This window comes from Schistocerca gregaria, chromosome 1, assembly GCF_023897955.1.
Source record: "Schistocerca gregaria isolate iqSchGreg1 chromosome 1, iqSchGreg1.2, whole genome shotgun sequence".
Lineage (NCBI taxonomy): Eukaryota > Metazoa > Arthropoda > Insecta > Orthoptera > Acrididae > Schistocerca > Schistocerca gregaria.
In genome coordinates this window covers 579,903,533-579,924,383 of record NC_064920.1, presented here as the reverse complement: position 1 = coordinate 579,924,383, position 20,851 = coordinate 579,903,533, and the positions used below count along the sequence as shown (strand labels likewise).

Genomic DNA, 20,851 nt, shown 5'->3' with positions numbered 1-20,851 from the left:
GTTTGGGATAACCATTAGAAAGTCATTGAGTGGCACCACAAAAAATTCATGCATATGCACAAAACATGGATGAAAATTTGGAAACCACAAGAAATGAAATAATTCATATATTATTGTGGGCTATGGAAATTGAACAATAGCTTCTAGCTTGTCTTTAGGTGGCAGAATTTCTTATTAATTGGTTAAGCAGCCTAGGAATTTTACTTCCATTGCCCCAAAACACATTTTGATGGGTCACTCATTAGACACTATTCTATTAGTCTACCAAACAGCTATTGCAGTTGGGCTAGATGCTGTATCTCACTAGACAACATTACAAGGAGCCATCAATATAGACATAACAAAACTCTTTAAGTCTCTAGTTGTATCATCCATGATGTACTAGAAAGTCTGGGTGTCATTGCACAGTCCAAATGACATTTAAAGAAATGTGTGGAGTCCAAACAGAGTGCAGACAGTGCTTTTGATAATGCCTCCTGATGAAACTGGTGTATGATAAAAAGCACAGATGTGTTTGATTGTGAGTAAATGTTCCGCCATGAATGTGCATATAAAAGTCCTTGATATACGACTCATAGTAACAGTAGGACATAGTCATCACAAGAATATGACTGATTACTATTCTTAGTACAGTGTGGAGTGCTGCCAGATTCCTTGTGCTAATATGAAAGAGAACTCTGGCTTTATCATCTTAAATTTGTCTGGAGTGAGTGAATGAGAACATACATGGACTTGGGATCCCATCACAGTGACTGTGTGATGTACCAAAAGTGTCTTCTGGTGCTGGAGTGGGTGATGAATGGGTGACTTTGGACAATCCATGACAACCATTTAAGTGTCAGGTTAACTGGCATGGAATAAATGTGCATTTACTAGAAAACTGTGTTGCAGAGTCAAGCAGAAATTGATGGCAAAGATCTGGGAAGAGGCCATAAAATAGTAAGAAATTTGCTCCAACGGTTGGGTATAGTACACCAGTGACAATAAATCTTAAAATAAAAGTACATCAAAGATTGAATTTTAGAGGCAAGGTGACATGGCTGTAGGTCTTCCTGGGTGGTCCACTTGAAGCGTACATATTCACTGTGGAAGATCTGAAGATGGACATACTCGAGACATTAGCCCCTGTACCATTTAGGAACTGAATCTTGGTAGATGCTGTGCTATAAACAATTAACAACTGTCCAGTTTGAAATCAACCATTATCACTACAGATTTCTGGTGGTATTTTCTTGTCAAAAGGTGGTTTACACTGTTGGGCTGCAATTCTAAATTTTCCATGTTAACCAGCAGATATTCTCACTACTGGGCAAATACTTGTTCCTATTGGAAAAGCATTACCGTTGTGATACAGAGGTGGAATGACATATTTGGAGAGCCATAACTTGTTAAATAAATTCAGTTGCTTGCATTTGTAGCACTTCAAGAGGACTTTCTGTCATGGTGAAGATGGTTGCAACTCCCGTGGATGGACACATCTCAACATTGGTTAGCAGTTTGAGCATTTGTGTGGTAGGCATAAATTATGCTGCACAGTTGTCATAGTTAGTTTCATGCAACACAATTGAAGAGGAAGCTTATATAAAATGTGTTATCATTATGAAACTGATTAAATTGTTCTAGAAAGTCAGTTGTACATGATTCAGGAACTGTGGGTAATCAGATGTAGTTTGAAAATCCTATTTATTTAACACAGTGCCTAGGGTGGTTACAGTTAAACTTTTGTATCTTGAGCCAGTGTAGCCAGAAAGCTATTTACCTTATGGTTACTCATATTTATATGATGATGCTCCAATTGTGTGCTGAAGGATTTGAGTTGTGTTAGTAATGTTAGTATCATGACTTGCCATTAAACGCCAGCTATGGTACAGAAACCAAGGTTTGAAACACAAGCATCAGTGTGCATTACAGTTGCAGTCAGACAAGATGAGCAGGCTTTATTTATCAAGTCATTTTACTGAAATAGTAGTAATAGTGCTGATGCTCTTCATGCTTATTGACACATTAAAGGAATTTGGAGAGGTCCTTTTTCTGCACTGGGTTTGAGGAACATAATTTGAAAGTTCAGATTAACTGGTAATTTGGGAATTGCTCCAAGGAGAGGATGACAACCAGTTGCACTTCTAATTGTTGAAGAGGTTACTATTGCCATGATTGAGAATGATGCACACTATGTGCAATCTTCAAGCAGTGAAAGAGCTGTGTCATGACAGCTGAACATTCCATGACCTCCTGTTGTCTTGGGTAGCGGTAGAGAAATCTGTAGTGTGGTTCCAGGCTGTGGTGGATGCAGGTGGTCTTCTCATTGAGCAAGTTTTGTAACCTGGAATCTAAATATAGCAGGCAATTAAAAAATTTTACTCTCTCATGTGGGAATTAAAATGCGTTTCTTTCAATGGTTTATTTGGTATTTCTCTTCCGCATATCCTTACAAATGTTTCTACAAAGTTTCATTGTTCTATTATCACTTGTTTTTCAGGGGGGCCCTCTCAAGTAATGAAAGTTGAATTATAACCTCCCTGTAAATTATTAATTACATCACATAACAGTAAAATGTAAAAAAGAAAATTTGTTTGAAGTTCAGATACAACATGAATAATTACACAGTATACACAGCATGTACAATACAGCTAACAATTTACTGTGTGCATATGAAAAGGTTGGCATTAATGAGGCTAAACAGGAATTAAATAAGAAAAGTTATGCGGGACTTTAATCTATGGCAGATATATGTAGCAAAATAGTACACCAGGGGATCAGTTATGAAATACCACCAATAAAATGTAGGAAATGACTAAGAGGACAATTAACAAGTCAGTCTTTTTTTCTAATTCCGTAATCCACGCACTTTTGCCGTGTGTCTGGTTCTAATTTATTAGCATTATTTTCGGGATATTGACCCACAGTGTGGCTGAACAGCTTAATTTGAGGTAATATCTAAATATTCTTCTGTAAGTAAGATTCTTTGCCTCCTCCTAAATCTCATACCGTCTTTCTCAGTACTGACTTTCATATCACTGAAGGTTCAACTCTTAACTTCATGATAAACACACCAACATTTGTTGCCATCATTTTCATATAAATATTCTCTCCCTTACAGCCCTGGAGTTTACAGAAAATGTACATCTTCAGCTACTGATTTGTTATTCAGTATTTTTCTTCACTAGCGTGCCAGATTTTGTTCATAGCTGCCAATTCTTAACCTGCCAGTCTCAAGACCGCCTTCACTGCTCATCACTTCCGCACCTGTCTGCTTCCCTAGTGTGTCCGGTACTACATCAAATAGGCCTGACTCCATTTAAAAAGCAAGAGAGTTTACCTCTTGCCCCTAAATAAGATAATTGCTTGGAATGCATCAAAAAACTTTTTCATCAGGGCCGTAATTTCCTGAACTCATGTCATAAATGATGCCTATCTTACCCACTGTTCTCATATCACCCAGAGTCCATTTTGGTTTCCCCCCTGACCTTTTCTGCATCCTGACCATACTTTGTGCTACTCCCCCATCCACTCTTTATATGTATAGGTTCATCTGAAAGAACCAAGAAAGGTGATAAACTGATAAGACATTTTACATGAATTTTTGATGATGGCAGATCAGTTCTCCAGCCAGATTTATTTTATCTGTGGTTTCCCTAAATCACTTAATGTAAATGCTGGATTTGTTCCTTTGAAAAGAACATGTCCAATTTGTTTTATTTTCCTTCCCCATATATGTGCTTGTGCTATGTGCCTAATGCCCTCATCGTCTATGAGATGTTGAACTCCAATCGCCTCTGAATATCAAAATATGTGACATAAGTGGCCATATCTTTTTATTGCATTGACTTAGAAGCTTCAGTATTTTATCCCTCCAAGGGGCCATAGAATTCAATATGTGACATAATTTATATCTTGATATATGACCCTGTTCCCGAGTAAAAGAAAGCTTTCAACAATCAGACAGACAGACGGACAACAAAATGATTGTATAAGGGTTCAGTTTTTACCAACTGAGATATGGAACCCTAAAAAGCTTATCTATTTTTTGCAGCTGTAGGCCTGGTCTATCCACCAGTGAACCTGTAAAATCTCTAGTTATAGATGTTCTGAAATGTTTTGAAAGTTGTTCGTTTGTGTGTGATATGCTCCCTAATCTGAGCAAAACATTTGTCACTGAATCACATGATATCTTAAGACCTAAATTTGAAAAATATGGTATCACGCGTAATGAATGGACTATCATTAATCCAATTCTATCTATTAGATAGGAAAGCAGTTGTCACTAAATAATTGTAGGTAAAATGCCATACCTGTTACTTTAGACGTGCCACAGAGATTTGTCCTGGGCCCTTTTCTTTTTCTAATACACCCGAATTATCTCCCTAGTTCTTTGACCAACAGATCATTAATATAAGCTGACAGTGGAACCCTCATAATGACCAATCCTAATATGGAAGAAGCAAAAAGGAAAACTTTGTCAATGGTAGATAAGCCTGCACAGTAGCTGCAAAAAGAGAAACTAATACTAAATAAAAAGAAAACTGAAACAAAGTACTTATATCTCCACAAACTAAGTGAAAAGGTAAATGAGTGTGAATCTATTCGGACCCACAACTGAAGAGGGATGCACACACAGTCCAGTTGTGCATTAACTTACACATATTTATTGTTCCAAAATCGCCAACGTCAGTGTGAAATCATCCTTGGCACCCTCATCATTCAGTGGTAGAACTGGACAAGATGGTAGCACCTCCTTAAGCGCAACAAAAGATCTTTCTTTGTCCCTCATTCCAGGAAAATTTGGTATTTCTCTGCAGTAGTTCTTGCAAGGATGTGCCTTGGTACAGAAGTTCCTTATGAATTGCTGGTAGTATGAGCACAGTCCAAGAAAACTTCTCACATCGTGAGTATGTGGAGGAGTTGACTGCTTGTATTTTCTCTGGATTGGGACAAACTCCATAGCCATATTTCTTGGGCAATGAACAAGCACTTTTTTGAATTCAGGCAGAGATGTGCAGCCAGAACATACTTCAACATGATCGTCAAGCATCCAAATGTTCTTGAAATGTGTTCAGAAAAATGACATTGTAATCCAGTAGCAATGGCATGACATCCATTTAAGGTGTCAAAGCAGGTGCTGAGAAATACTGTGCTCCTTTCAAGAAGTCTAGGTTGTCATAAAGTTTGAGATTTTGTTGGCTTCTGTCATACCCAGATTTATCATGTGGCATAGGGCCAAAGCATTACATATGTATGACTGTGTTGTTTCTCCATGTTATTGGGCCCTGTTATTCATTGGTTCTGCTACAAATTGAGCCTGCTGCTGAAAGATGTCAAACATTTTCTTCAGTTCAGCCTGGTATTTGTACCAGCAACTGAGCTACTCTTCATTGTTCTTGAAACACTACTGGGCTGTGCCATCAAAGTAAAAGTACACATTTGCCAAACACCTCACATCATCCCATTTGTTCTATTTAGTAACTCAGTTGAAACCTTTCAGCCATTTCATTGGATCCGGACAAGTCTCACTGGCTGATGAATGTCTGATGTGCAGCTGATTTACTGCTGGTTTGGAAACCATCTGCTTCCCGAGTATACGGATTTTAGGAATGTTGCAAGGCCTGTATTCTGATTTCTGTCCATGCAGACTACTGACTTTACATTTGTTTTGACACAGAAAATTTCTGGACTGGAAGGTCATGAGCATTTTGTGCATGAAGGGCCTTGTATTATAGCTCAAAGTGACAGTGGGATGTGTATTTGAAACTGTTGTAAGATTGTCAGTGCATTATAGAGTTCCATGGCATAGTAGAGAAGCAAAATATTGTGTTTTGCAATTGTTGAGTTGTGCCATAAACTGTTTTTGCAGTCATTAAAGAGAGCAATTGAAAATGAATTGTTGAATTTTCAAGAAAGGTAAAGTGGATTCTATAAACCCTAATTTCTTCAGTGACACGCTATATTTCACTCTGTCTGGCTACATACAATGAGCTGACTAAATTGACAATGTGGCAATAAAGTGCACATGTCAACTAATTTCAGCTATTCAAATGATGATGCTTTCATGTTTTCACAAGCTCCAGATCATTATGGATTGCTTCTTGCAACAATAGCCACCCTTTAATGTTGTTATCAGAAAGGAATTGAGGAATTCAGAAACTAAAGAAATATGTTTGTAAATGATAGAATGCAGCAACCAGTCACCCCCCCCCCCTTTTTTTCTAATCCAGATTTTAGCTAGTGTCTAGCCACTATCAATGTACTATTTTTTAATCTTGATGCATGTTAGTTCCCTGTTGTTTGGGCATCACAGTTCTTGGAATACTACTATTCAAAAAACTGTGATTGACACCTGAGCAATAGGGACTTAACATGCATCGAGATTAAAAAATATTGCATTAATAATGGCTAAGCACTAGCCGAAATCTGGTTTTGTGGGCAGGGGCGGGGGGACGACTGATTGCTGAGCTCTATCAATTATAAATTACATAACAGCCACTGAGTGCATCCACTTTCCTAATGGAAGGTAACCTAATAAAAAAAATATGTTATTCCAACAAGTGGGTAATTTCATCACTTATAATTTTGTGTTTAATGTGTGTTTACCTGTGGTAATTGTATGTTACAATATACATAAATAGTCCACAGTAATTAAATTAGTATTTTTATTTGTTTTACTTCTTTCAGGAAATTGGTAATATAATGAACAAAGTAAAAGTGGTAAATGTTAGAAACATTTATCAGCTTTTTTCGTTCTTACAAAAATGGAAAGAAGATCTCCAGGAAATGAGGGGAGACTACAGCATTCGTCTTGTTATTATTGATTCATTACCACCACTATTTTTTAATTTTTATGGAGAAGGCCATAATGATGGTGAGAGAAAATTAATATATTATCAATTAATTAGCTTTTCTATTATTTCAACAACATTTTTTTGAAACATTCACTGTGCTTTTAATTTTAATGGACAGTATGTGAAGGTTAAGCTGTGAATGTGCTTGTGTATTATGTTGGGTATCCTTCCTAGCAAAACTAGGAGAACAGGTTTTTGTTCATACAATGTAAACTTTCACGGCCGGTATTGTCTTCACGTAAAACTTCCAGGCTGATAGGCGGTGGTCGAAGTATAAAACTCTCTCCTGACATTTCGTCTCTGACTGTGGGAGACATCCTCGGAGGTAAAGCGTCGAACTGCGAAGAGAACTCAAGGAAGCGCTGATTATATATGCAGTACAGAGGGTGCCACTGTCGATCACGTGACGTCGGCTATGAGATTGTCTCTGGTAATGCCAACATTCTCGATTGAAAGAAATGGATCGTCACGCTTGGGGTGCAATGCTGACATCCAAATTTTATCCAGTTTAATACCTTCGTCTTTCCTGTTAAAATTATTACGATGTTTATCAATCTCGATAACCTCTCTATACAAGCGTGCACAATAATGCGAGGTTTTTTATATGGCGCTCGTCTCGCTGAATTTTATTTCATGATCACCTTCCTGCTAAACATGTTCTGCTACGGCCGATTTATCCCTGTGACCCAGGCGGCAATTCCTCTTATGTTCAACAATACGGGTGTTCACACTTCTCTTTGTGGTAGCAGAGAAGTTGGATGCCTTCCTGACACATTTAAACAGCATTAATCCGAAAATCCAATTCACTATGGAGACTGAAAGGAATGGGCAATTGAACTTCCTGGATGTGTCTGATTGAACGACGGGACGGAACGTTGGGCCATAATGTGCATAGAAAGCCCACACATACTAATTGTTATCTACACAAAGATTCAAACCACCATCCTAGACAAAAAAGAGGTGTAATGAAAACTTTGGTAGACAGGGCGTACAAATTTTGTGAACCTGTTTATTTAAAAGATGAGATTGCACATCTACAGTCAACTTTCGTGAACAATGGCTATTCTAGCACGGATATAGTTGGAGCACTTTGCTCTAGGCAGAGAATCAGACGAACAACAGTCGTCCAAGGGCAAAGTTTTTCTTCCATTCATTAGTAAGGTCACAGACCGCATTGGGAAAGTTTGAGGCAAGTATGGGGTGGAAACTATTTTGAGACCCACCAGGAAAATAAAAGAATTTTTAAGGTCAGCAAAAGATGCATGACACCTTTTGACTACACCATTGGTATATAAAATTCCTTGTAGTTGTGGACAGGTTTACATCGGTACCACAAAGAGAAGTGTGAACATCCGTCATGTTGAACATAAGAGGAATTGCCGCCTGGGTCACAGGGATAAATCGGCCGTAGTGGAACATGTTTACCAGGAAGGTGATCATGAAATAAAATTCAGCGAGACAAGTGTCATAGCAAAAACCTCGCATTATTATGCACGCTTGTATAGAGAGGCTATCAAGATTGACAAACATCGTAATAATTTTAACAGGAAAGACGAAGGTGTTAAACTGGATAAAATTTGGACGTTAGTGTTGCACTGCAAGCATGACGATCGATTACTTTCAATCGAGAATGTTGGCATTACCAGAGACAATCTCATAGCCAACACCATGTGATCGACAGTGGCGCCCTCTGTACTGCCTATAAAATCAGCGCTTCCTCGAGTTCTCTTTGCAGTTCGCCTCTTTACCTCTGAGGATGTCTCCCGGAGTCAGAGACGAAACATCAGGAGAGAGTTTTATACTTCGACCACGGCCTATCAGCCCGGAAGTTTTAAGTGAAGAGGTTTTTGTTCGTTTTACTGACCTCTCACTTGATAATCTTATACTGTTGTTGCATGCTTGAAATACAACTTCTTCTGTGAAATTGCAATCTTATTAATGCTTCAGTAGTTGATCATTAGATTCAGTCAAGCTTTAGAGCCCGACTGGTGTATGAGGGTTGTCAGCAGGAGGGAAGACAGTCTCTTTCTGTGCTTCTAAGAGTGTTATAGGATCTGCAGAGGTTGAGATATTCTCTGATTTCATATATTCTGTCATGAGGGATAACTGTCAGGTACATGGACTGACTTAAGAAATACAACATTAATAAATAAAAGCAGCAGGCATTATGCCACATTAAGCCCCACTAAAGTCCTATTTTTTGTTTGTGTTAACATGGACTACAGTTAAACATTGCACCAATAGTATAAGACCATCTTTTCTGAAAAAAGCTGATTTCCCAGTCATAATAAATAGCTGCTACTTGCTTAATGTTTACATGACAGCACTGATTTTTTATTTAGATAAGCAGATAATATATCAAAGAAATGGCTAATGAGAGAGGTTTTTAATTCTTCTTTCAATTTCCAAAACTTTCCAATTTATTGTTGCACATTTCTAGTAGCTTGTTCAAGTCATATCCATTCAAATACAGATTTCACATTCAGTGTGAAACTGATATTTATTATTTCCCCCAATCAGAAACAATGTACTGGACATTTAACAAAGGAATTCCATGATCTTTGAAGAGACCTTTGCAAGAGTTATGATTATCTATCTCAAGTAGTAATATTTTCCCTTACTGGTTTGTCCCAAAGTGGTGAACAAAACCCATATAAAATCTTTATTTACACCTGCATCTGTAGTGTGCAAACCACTGTGAGTGCATGGTCTGAGAGAACTTCCAGTAGTACCATATGTTAAGTGTCTTCCTGTTCCATGCACATATTGAGTGCAGGAGCAATGATTCCTTAAATGCCTCTGAGCAAGCTGTAATTAGTCTATTGTATAGCCCCAGCCAAGTGGTGTGATTGGTAATGATAAATTTACATGCTGCAATAACAACTCTTTGTTTATTAAACTTGAACTAAACTCAGTACAGTTTTAAAGGACAAAATTCCAAACTTGAGTACAACAGAAAAGTGCATCTTGATGATGTGCAGCCATTGCCCACTATGACAGAGTCCATGATTGTCATAAGTTGTGATGCGTTGGGAGGTACTGTGGATGATCAGCAGCTCTGTGTCATGAGACTGTGTGCTTGTGAACTATTGAGACACAGGTCCTGGTACAGAATGATCACAGCGAAGGGGTGAGATGACATTATCTGACGGGAGCAGCAGCAGCAGTGGCAGACTTTGTGGTCCAAAGCATATACTTGAGATGGCTAGTGGTTAGTCTGTGTCACAGAGTGTGAACTTACTGTCAAAAAGCTGAGCCATCAGTGGAGGAATACAGTCTGGACACTTGACGCAAATAGGTGCCAGCAACTTCAGCACTGTTTGCCGTGCCCTTTATGCTGTGTATTGGTGCATCTTGTGCTCCCAGATGCTCTAGCAGCTGCAAGAAGTGTGGCGGCAAACAGCCCACTGAATCTTCTGTTGATAAACAACCTCCTGAGGTAAAGCAGGAGCCTATGTGGCCCACAAAGCACATGTGAGTGAGGTGGCTGAATGCCAAATGTGCAGGGGCTCAGCCCTGTTTATACTACATTATAATCTTGTGTCTGTGTCCCTATGGGAATGATAACATACGAGGCTGTTACTATGTTCCTAGATTCCTCACTTAATTGAGGTTCTTGGAACTTCGAAAGTAAGCTTTTATGGAAAAGTTTGCATCTGTCTTCAAAAATCTGCCAGTTTAGGCATTTCAGCATTCCTCTGATGCCCTCTCATGAGTCAAACACATCTGTTACCATTTATGCTGCCCTTATTTGTATAAATTTAATCGCCCCATTTGTCATGTTTCACACATTTGAGCAACATTCTTGAATGGGTCACAAAGAGCTTTTAAACAATCTTTTTTGTTAACTTAGTGTATTCCTCATTATCTTTCCAATGAATCTAAAACTGAGTCTGTGTGATCACTCCATTTCAAATCACTCAAATTTTTACACCCAGGTATTTGTGTGAGTTATGACACTTTAATGTCAAAGTCATAGGACACCACTTTTCTGCATTTTGTTGAGTGTACACATTTTTAAATTTCTGGACATTTAAAGCAAGCTGGTAATCTTTTCTCCACTTTGATATCTTTTCAAGATCTGATTGAATTTGCAGATTTATTTATTTATTTTTGGGTCATCAGTCTCCTGATCCTGTGCCAACCTCTTCATCTCAGAGTAGCAGTTACAACAGGTGACCTCAATTAATTTCTGGTTGTATTCCAGTCTCTGTCTTCCTCTCTGGTTTTTGTCCTCTACAGTTTCTCTCTAGCAGCATGGAAGTCATTCCCTGATTTCTTAACTAGTGTCCTATCACCCTGTCCCTCCTCCATGTCAGTGTTTTCCACATATTCCTTTCCTCTTTGATTCTGCACAGAACCTCCTGATTCCTTACCATATCAGTCCACCTAATTTTCAACATTCATCTGTAGCACCATATCTCAAATGCTTCAGTGCTCTTCTGTTCTGGTTGTCCCACAGTCAGTGTTTCACTGGAGTACAATGCTGTGCTCCAAACGTATGTTCTCAAATTAAGGCCTATATTTGACACTAGTAGACTTTTTGTGGCAAGGAATGCCCTTTTTGCCACTGCTAGTCTGCTTTTGATGTCCTCCTTGCTCTGTCCATCATTCTTTATTTTGCTGCCTAGGTAGCAGAATTTCATAACTTTACCTACTTCGTAGCCCTAAATCCTAATCTTAAGTTTCTCGCTGTTCTCATTTCTGCTACTTCTCATTACTTTCATCTTTCTTCAATTTACTGTCAATTCATATTCTGTTCTCATTAGACTGGTCATTCCATTCAACAGATCATGTAATTCTTCTTCAATTTGACTCAGGATAGCAAAGTCATCAGTGAACTGTATCGTTGATATCCTTTCACCTTGAATTTTAACCCCACTCCTGAATCTTTCTTTTATTTCCATCATTCCTTCTTTGATGTACATTTGAACAGTAGACTACATACTTGTCTTACACCCTTTTTAATCTGAACATTTCTTTATTGGTCACCCACTCTTATTACTTCCTCTTGGCTCTTGCACATATTGTGTTTTACATGTCTCTCCGTATAGCTTACCCATATTTTTCTCAGAATTTTGAACATCTTGCACCATTTTACATTGTCAAACACTTTTTCCAGGTCAACCGATTCTATGAAAGTGTCTTGATTTTTCTGTCGTCTTGCTGCCATTATCAGCTGCAACATCAGAATTACCTCTCTGGTGCCTTTAACTTTTCTAAAGCCAAACTGATCATCGTGTAACACATCCTCAATTTACTTTTCCATTCTTCTGTATAATATTCTTATCAGCAACTTGGATGCATGAGCTGTTAAACTGGTTGTGCAATAATTCTCGCACCTGTCAGCTCTTGCAGTCTTCAGAATTGTATGGAAGATAATCTCCTGAAACTCAGATGGTATGATGCCACACTCATACATTCTACACACTGTAATCTAACACTCCCTCACATCATTTGTTGAATGTCACTGTCTTTATGGTTAACTCTATTAATAAAGTTTCAAGAGGAGTAAGATTTACAATAAAATTTTTACTTATCATCTTTTCTTGTTGTTGGCTTCAGTTCTTTATGTCTAGGGACTGGTTCTTGAAGCTGAAATTTTTAACACTATAGGTTCTCTTGGTTTGAATTCACATAATACATTTAAAGTGAGCCTTGTATTTTTTTGTTTTATGCTAAAAATTTTATTTTTCTGTATCACACTGTCTTTACGATTTCCACATCAACAAAGAAGAAAATTACATTGTTCTTCCAAAAAATAAACACATCTGATCACATCAGAGGCATGCCCACTACTCCCTCACTCTGCGGCACTAACAAAATTCCAAAGGGCCTATAAATTTTCTTGGCGTATGAATTTCTATTAATTTACATTATCATTTTATAAATGAATCCAGAAATTGACATAATTAATTTGTAGAACATTATTCTTTTGTTAGCTATTCAATCTTTTTCATATGGTCACTTCCCCATCAGCAGTCCCCTCCCAGAGATCGGAATGGGGGGCTATTCCAGAATCTTTCGGGCACTATTTCAGAATCTTTTGCCAATGGAGAGACCATCATGACACTTTGTCAATTATGGGTCACATGTCCTGTGTATACATGTTATGTGTCTTTAATGCAGTGGTTTCCATTACCTTCTGCATCCTCATGCCATTAATAGTTGCTGATTCTTCCGACTTTGGGGGCGGTTTCCTACTCCATGGATAAGAGACTGCCATAGACCTTTTCTACAAGGAAATCCGAAATACATTCACTTTGTTTGATGTGCTATGTAACCACACTTCCGTTCATAGGCATCAGTATGGTACTGAATTAAATGCTTTTCAGGGACAAAGTGTATTTCAGTGCCTAAATGCCATGGCCCATGTTTTGAGATTCTTCAACAGATGGATGTCAGTAATCCGTAATAGTGGATGGTAGTTTTGTGGATACCATTCTTATATTCTTCTTTTACTGGGTCCCCCTTTTTGTTTGTTTGAATAGTCTACAATAGATTATGGTTAAAAGAGGGTCTATGTTAGCAGAAAAGTCTGTGTAGACTCTGAAAGAGATTTTGTCAGTCCTTGGAGCTACAGACATTCTAGTGTTTTTGGCTGCTTCTCATCACCTTAACACTAATATCTATATCAGTCATTTGTGCAGTGGTGTGAAAATTAAATTGGAGCAGTGCTCTGAGATTTTCCACTACAAAGGATCATTAGAAAACCAAGTTCAGTATTTCTGCTTTTGCATTCCTACTCTAAAGTTTAGTTCATTCATCAAACATAATTGTCTGGACAGTACAGAAAGCTCTGCATATGACCAGAATTTCTTTGGGTTTTGTGAGAACTCTTTCGATAATATTTTATTATGGAGATCATTCCAGGCTTCGAGTGATGCTGGCCCTTGCCACCAGGAAATGTTCTACTAGGCACATATCTATCATTTGCTTGATTAAGTATTTTTGTAACCTTGAATATTTGTTCCTCTACAGGCTTCTGCCAAGAGTTAAATGTATCAGTTTCTTCATTGAGTTATGACACTGCTGCCTCTTTATCTTGTTCATTGAATATGTTAATGTTTCTGCTTGTTTGAGTTGCCCTTTTTTCTTTGGTAATCATTCTGGCTAAAACTGCTTCTTGTCAATGATGCCTGTTCCAGGGTGAACGCCATCAAAGAAGTAGGATCTATTTGTTTCTAATAGATCAAATATATTTCCTTAACGGATGGGCTTCCAAACTATCTGCCATAAGTAATTTTTAGGGAAAACATTTAGTATTGTGAATTTAAAAAAATTACCAGCAGGTTGAATGTTTGAAGAAGCTTTGGGCTTGCTGCAGATCCTCATTTGTTGCACTCCACATTATTTCAAATTTGTACCTGCCGATCATCATCAGGTGAGCCATTGGACACTGATGAAGACTTCACCCATCATGCAGATTATTAGCACACTGAATGTATTACTCCCATGCATTATGAGTGTGGTGACAAACTGACCACATGACGTAGCAGGCAGTGCCATCGCTTTTGGAATTGCAGAACTCACCTGTCTCACTGTCGGCACTCCCAGCAGCCATCAGCATACTCTGATATCTTCTTTTAGAGCAAATTGTAGGAATGATGGGGTTCCATGCATTGTCCAGCTTGTACCTGCTGTGACAGTTATCAGATTTTCTGCTGAGAATATTCCACAGAGTCTTTAATAATGGAGTTTTAAAAAGATGTTGCTGTGGCCAGAATTATTGTTTTATGATACTTTATTGAATGCCTTGTGGAGCTACAGTGTTCAGCTATAGCAGACTTGGTTGATTGCAAAAGGAAAGTGTTTTGTTGATGTTCAGTGCAAAGTTCATGCCTATGTAAGCCATACTACAAAGGCATGGTATTTTATAAATTCCAGCCTTCCACAAAAACAAATCATTCTTAATTGTCCCAGAAGGTCCACAATAGTAGACAGTGGACAGAAATCAGTTCAACCAAAGGTTTCTGTAGGACTCTGACATCTTGACAAAATTATTACTAACAAAGGAAGAAAACCTAAGGATTTTGGCACCATCAACTTCTTATTTGTTGTCTTTAATTGACAGTACCCTCTTAACATGCTGGATGTTGTTGTTGTTGTTGTTGTTGTTGTTGTTGTTGTTGTCTTCAGTCCAGAGACTGGTTTGATGCAGTTCTCCATGCTACTTTATCCTGTGCAAGCTTCTTCATCTCTCAGTACCTACTGCAACCTACATCCTTCTGAATCTGTTTAGTGCATTCATCTCTTGGTCTCCCTCTATGGTTTTTACCCTCTGCGCTGCCATCCAATACTAAATTGGTGATCTCTTCATGCCTCAGAATATGTCCTACCAAGCGATCCCTTCTTCTAGTCAAGTTGTGCCACAAATTTATCTTCTCACCAATTCTATTCAGTACCTCCTCATTAGTTATGTGATCTACCCATCTAATCTTTAGCATCCTTCTGTAGCACCACATATCGAAAGCTTCTATTCTCTTTTTGTCTAAACTATTTGTCATTCACATTTCACTTCTATGCATGGCTATGCTCCATACAAATACTTTCAGAAAAGACTTCCTGACAGTTAAATCTATACTCGATGTTAACAAATTTCTCTTCTTCAGAAATGCTTTCCTTGCCATTGCCAGTCTACATTTTATATCCTCTCTACTTCGACCATCATTAGTTATTTTGCTCCCCAAATAACAAAACTCATTTACTACTTTAAGCATCTCATTTCCTAATCTAATACCCTCAGCACCACCCGATTTAACTCGAATACATTCCATTATCCTCATTTTGCTTTTGTTGATGTTCATCTTATATCCTCTTTTCAAGACACTGTCCATTCTGTTCAGCTGCTCTTCCAGGTCCTTTGCTCTCTCTGACAGTATTACAATGTCATTGGTGAATCTCAAAGTTATACAAACTGCCTATTCGCTCCTGTCTCGGGTTCTTCAGTCAACATTCATCTAATGATTTTACTGACGTTTCACCAGTACAAGTGGCTGGCATTGTCAAAGCTTCATCCTCCATTGCCAGTGGTGAACTGGAGTCGAGCTCACGTCGCAGACTGTATGTGCCAGCATTCAAGAGCTTCTTTGTGGTCATTTCTGGTGCTGTTCTCCTCTTACTACCTGCAACAGTTATTTGCTGCAGTACGGGAAGCCAGGATCCATTTACCTTAAGACTTACCTCTTTCTTGTTGAAACTGTTCACATGTTTTTGTATTTCTACAGCTTCTCTGAACAAGCATGAGATAGTGCTTCTCTACAGCCAGAACTTCAGTGTTGGCGAATTTTATTACGTGGTCAGTCTCACACAGTGTGTGCTCTGCCACGGCCGATTTCTCCACCTGCCCCAACCTTCAATGTTGCTTATGCTCTTTGATACTGGTGTTAATTGATCATCCAGTCATTCCAACATAAACTTTTCCGCATGTGCATGGTATACGGTATATTCCTGACATTCCAAGTGGGTCCCTATTCTCCTTCGCTGATCTTTGTCAGTTTGAAAATTGTCTTTATGCCTTGTTTGCGCAATATACAGCCGATTCTGTCCATCACTCTGGGAATGTATGGCAGAAAGGCCGTACCCAACATTTCTTTTTCTGATTCCTTACTTCGCCAAGTGTTTGGCTCTGTTACACTTCTAATATAAGTTGTGGAGTACCCATTGCTCCTCAGAACACTTTCCAGGTGTTGAATTCTCGTCTAAGGTGGTGCGGCTCACATATTCGCCCTGCTCTCATTACGAGCGTATTAATCATGCCTCTTTGTGGCTCGGGTGGTGGTTTGATAGTTTGTGCAGGTATCAGTCCGTGTGTGTCGGTTTTTGATATACGCTGTGTCCCAGGTTTTCGCCATCCCTTGTGGCCAGCACATCTATAAATGGCAGATTCTTGTCCTTTTCTACTTCCATGATAAATGTTATGTTGGCAAGGAGGTTGTTCAAGAGTCTTAGGAAGTCACCGAGCTGTTCTTCACCATGGCTCCACAATACGAAAGTATCATCGACATACCTGTACCACACCTTAGGTTTGCAAGTCGCCGAGTCCAGTGCCTGTGCTTCAAATTGTTCCATGAAGAAGTTGGCCACCACTGTACTAAGAGGACTACCCATGGCGACGCCTTCCAGCTGTTCGTAGAAATCGCCATTCCATGTGAAATAGCGCATGGTGAGACATGCAAGGAAGAGCTTTTCGATGTCTTGCGGGAAAATGGAAGCAATGTGCTCCAGAACATCACTGTGTGGCACTTTCGTAAACAACGAAACATCAAAGTTGACAAGGATATCGTTTGGTGCAAGTTTCAGTTTCTTCAGCTTCTCAGTGAAATGTTCTGAGTCCTTTATGTATGTGTCAGTCTTCCCCACGTTTGGCTGGAGCAGAGAGGCCAAGTGTTTTGTCAGTTTATACGTCGGTGAGCCAGGAGCACTAACAATCGGTCTCAGTGGAATGTTGTTCTTATGAATCTTGGGTAATCCATACAGCTGAGGTGGTAGGGCTTCTGTGTTGTGTAGGCTTCTCTGTATGTCTGCCGGCAGAGAAGATGCCTTGATTAATTGATTCGTATTCCGTGTGATCATTAGATGAACATTGGCCGAAGAACCCAAGACAGGATCCAATAGGCAGTTTGTCAACAAGTGGCCACAAAAGCCTTAACAACCCCAAAGTTTTAATTGCTTCTCCATGGATTTTAATTCCTACTCTGAATTTTTCTTTTGTTTCCTTTACTGCTTCCTCAACATACAAATTGAATAACATCAGGGATAGGCTACAACCCTGTCTCACTCCCTTCCCAGCCACTGCATCCCTTTCATACCCCTCGTCTCTTATAACTGCCATCTGGTTTCTGTACAAATTGTAAATAGCCTTTCGCTCCCTGTATTTTACCCCTGTCACCTTCAGAATTTGAAAGAGAGTATTCCAATCAACATTGTCAAAAGCTTTCTCTAAGTCTCCAAATGCTAGAAACGTAGGTTTGCCTTTCCTTAATCTTTCTTCTAAGATAAGTCATAGGGTCAGTATTGCCTCACGTGTTCCAACATTTCTACAGAATCCAAACTGATCTTCCCCGAGGTCGGCTTCTATCAGTTTTTCCATTCGCCTGTAAAGAACTCGCGTTAGTATTTTGCAGCTGTGACATATTCAACTGATGGTTCGGTAATTTTAGCACCTGTCGACACCTGCTTTCTTTGGGATTGGAATTATTACATTCTTCTTGAAGTCTGAGGGTATTTCGCCTGTCTCATACATCTTATTCACCAGATGGTAGAGTTTTGTCAGGGCTGGCTCTCCCAAGACTATCAGTAGTTCTAGTGGAATGTTGTCTACTCCCGGGGCCTTGTTTTGACTTACGTTTTTCAGTGCTCTGTCAAACTCTTCATGCAGTATCATATCTCCCATTTCATCTTCATCTACATCCTCTTCCATTTCCATAATACTGTCCTCAGGAACATCACCCTTGTATATACCCTCTGTATACTCCTTCCATCTTTCTGCTTTCCCTTCTTTGCTTAGAACTGGGTTTCCATCTGAGCTCTTGATATTCATGCAAGTGGTTCTCTTTTCTCCAAAGATCTCTTTAATTTTCCTGTAGGCACTATCTATCTTACCCCTCGTGAGATAAGCCTCAACATCCTTTCATTTGTCCTCTAGCCATCCCTGCTTAGCCATTTTGCACTTCTTGTCGATCTCATTTTTGAGACATTGCTGGATAGAATACCCATTTTTCTCGAGTATTGCCTTTAGGTGGGCCAGCTCTTCATGAAACTATCTGAATCTGAGACTGTGTGAGCTCTGTGCACAAGTGTTTTAAGTACACTCAACAGTTTGCAACAAATGGTGCCAACTTAATGCTTGTAAATCCGAGTAGGCATGAGTGGGCTCATTGTAAACTGAATTCCACTGAGAGCCGTCATTTATCTATCTAACCAAAATGTCCAAGGCAGAGCATCCTTTCTCTATTTTGTTTGTGAATTGAATGTTCTTTTGACTGGTGCTGAAGTGGTGTAAAAACTCTGTCACTTTATCTTCTTCATGAGGCCACTCTGTGAAAGTATCGTCCACACACCTACAAGATACAGGCAGTTTAAAGGTCACTGGTTACAGTGCTCTCTTCTCAAAATCTTCCATAAAAAGCACTATGCAATCTACTCAAAAAAATTCTTCATGAAGATAAAGAAGTTGAAGAGACAGTATTCCAGAACAAAGCAATAATGTCCACCTGAAATTTATTACCACCTAGTGCCAAAGACTCTGCAGAGGGACCTTTATAAAAAGTGATACTGCATCAAAGCTAAGTAAACAGTCTGAACTACTTAAATAAAGAGACCCCAATCGATTGAAAAATCAGTCTAGTCTAATGTATGATGTGATTACTTGCTTAGTAATAGCCTCAGAAGATAGAAATATGCATGATTAAATTGTATGTAGGAACACCAATGTTGCTTACTGTTGGTCGTAAATGTAGATTATCTTTGTGTTTTAGGAAGACCATACAGACTGGGCGTTACGCAGTCATGTGATCTAAACCTCTTGATGGCTTCTTGAGGTAATAAGGAAGAAATCGAGAATGTAGAAGTTCTCTATTGCACATGTCCTTTATGGTCATAATCAATCTTCTTATACACAGAATCACTTAATAGACCATGCACCTTATCCACATACAGACTACAAGGTTGCTGTACTGTTGAATTACCTTTGTTAGACTTAAGTGCCATTATGTCTGGATAACCATGAAGACTGTGTAGTGTGGCCCTTTCTGCAGAGGTTCATTTGCTGCCTGGTGGAGTTTTCGAAAGCACATGGCAGGTTTCTCTTCTTATTTTTTCTGCAGCACCCAAAGGCAAGTGTTGTAAGTTTCTTCAGCATGCTCGCCAAATTTATAAAGGTTGTGCTTTTCATGTAGGTGCAAAATTCAGTTGATACCTTCCTTTGGACACTACAGAAGAATAAGAAGGGAAACATACCATGCACTTTTAAGAGCCAAAAACCAGGATGTAGATACAGAGGAGATCATGCCAGCAAAATTCCTAGTTTTCTTCCTTGTGTTGGCAATATTTCTTTCAAGACTACTGGAATCCACAAGTTTTAGATGAAACTGGTTTTCCACCCACTATCTTCTACTGCAGACCTTTTGGGAATAGTGCAGGATTACTTACTATTGTGGGAGGCTGGAATTCACAAAATACCATGTCAGTGTGTTATGGATTACATAGACCAGATAATGTGCACCATGGAGGCATGCTGCACCAAATATCAATGCTGCAGTTGCTTTTTGCAGCACACCAAGTCTGCTATTCCTGAATCTTGTAGCTCCACTGGACAACTGATGGAGTGTGGTAAAACAATAATTTTGACCATAGAAACATTTTTAGGACTCTGTTATTAAAGGGTCTATGGAAATATGATTGCCAGGAAATATAATGAGTCATGATAGTGGGTATCAATTGGCTAATGCTTGAAACCCCATCATTTCCACAATTTGCTAAACAAAGATGTTAGAGGACAGTGAGCGGCATCTCTGAGGACAGCTGAGTTCCATGAGTGATGATCCTGCTGCCGGATAGTGTGGTGAGTCTGTCGTCACAATCTTGACACAGCCAGAGAATAGACACAGTACACTAATAAATTGCAGGACAAGAGCTGCCTTCATCATACTTAAATGGCTTATGTGAGGTTTCCAGACAAAATGTCTAAAGGTGTAATAAATGATAACCAGCTGCAGGCCCACAATTGCTTTAAATTTGTAAATAGTATTGTTTCAGACGATGCCTTGTCACACCCATCACACACATCACTTACAAAACTGAAATTTCTCCACTGTATCGCAGTGCCGGTATTTTTAAAATTTATTTTGCAGTGTCCTGCAGCCATGCACGTATGTCTTGGTCTGGCACAAATTTTTAGTGTCACAAGTACATTGTCCATCTGGAGTCTGATATTATTCACAATTGCAAATCAATTTCTTGCCATTTTTCCATTTAATTGTTGAATCACTAATGTCTCCTCTAGTGATGACTAC

At 39.0% G+C, this 20,851-nt stretch overlaps 1 protein-coding gene across 1 annotated transcript in view; it reads left to right on the top strand.

Moving 5' to 3' along the window:
• LOC126362488 (DNA repair protein RAD51 homolog 4-like) overlaps positions 1–20,851 on the top strand; it is a 129,979-nt gene that overhangs the window by 98,284 nt on the left and 10,844 nt on the right. Inside the window, exon 6 of the mRNA XM_050007889.1 lies at positions 6,670–6,856. Within this exon, the coding sequence (XP_049863846.1) occupies positions 6,670–6,856 (187 nt within the window). The remainder of the gene's footprint in view (positions 1–6,669; positions 6,857–20,851) is intronic.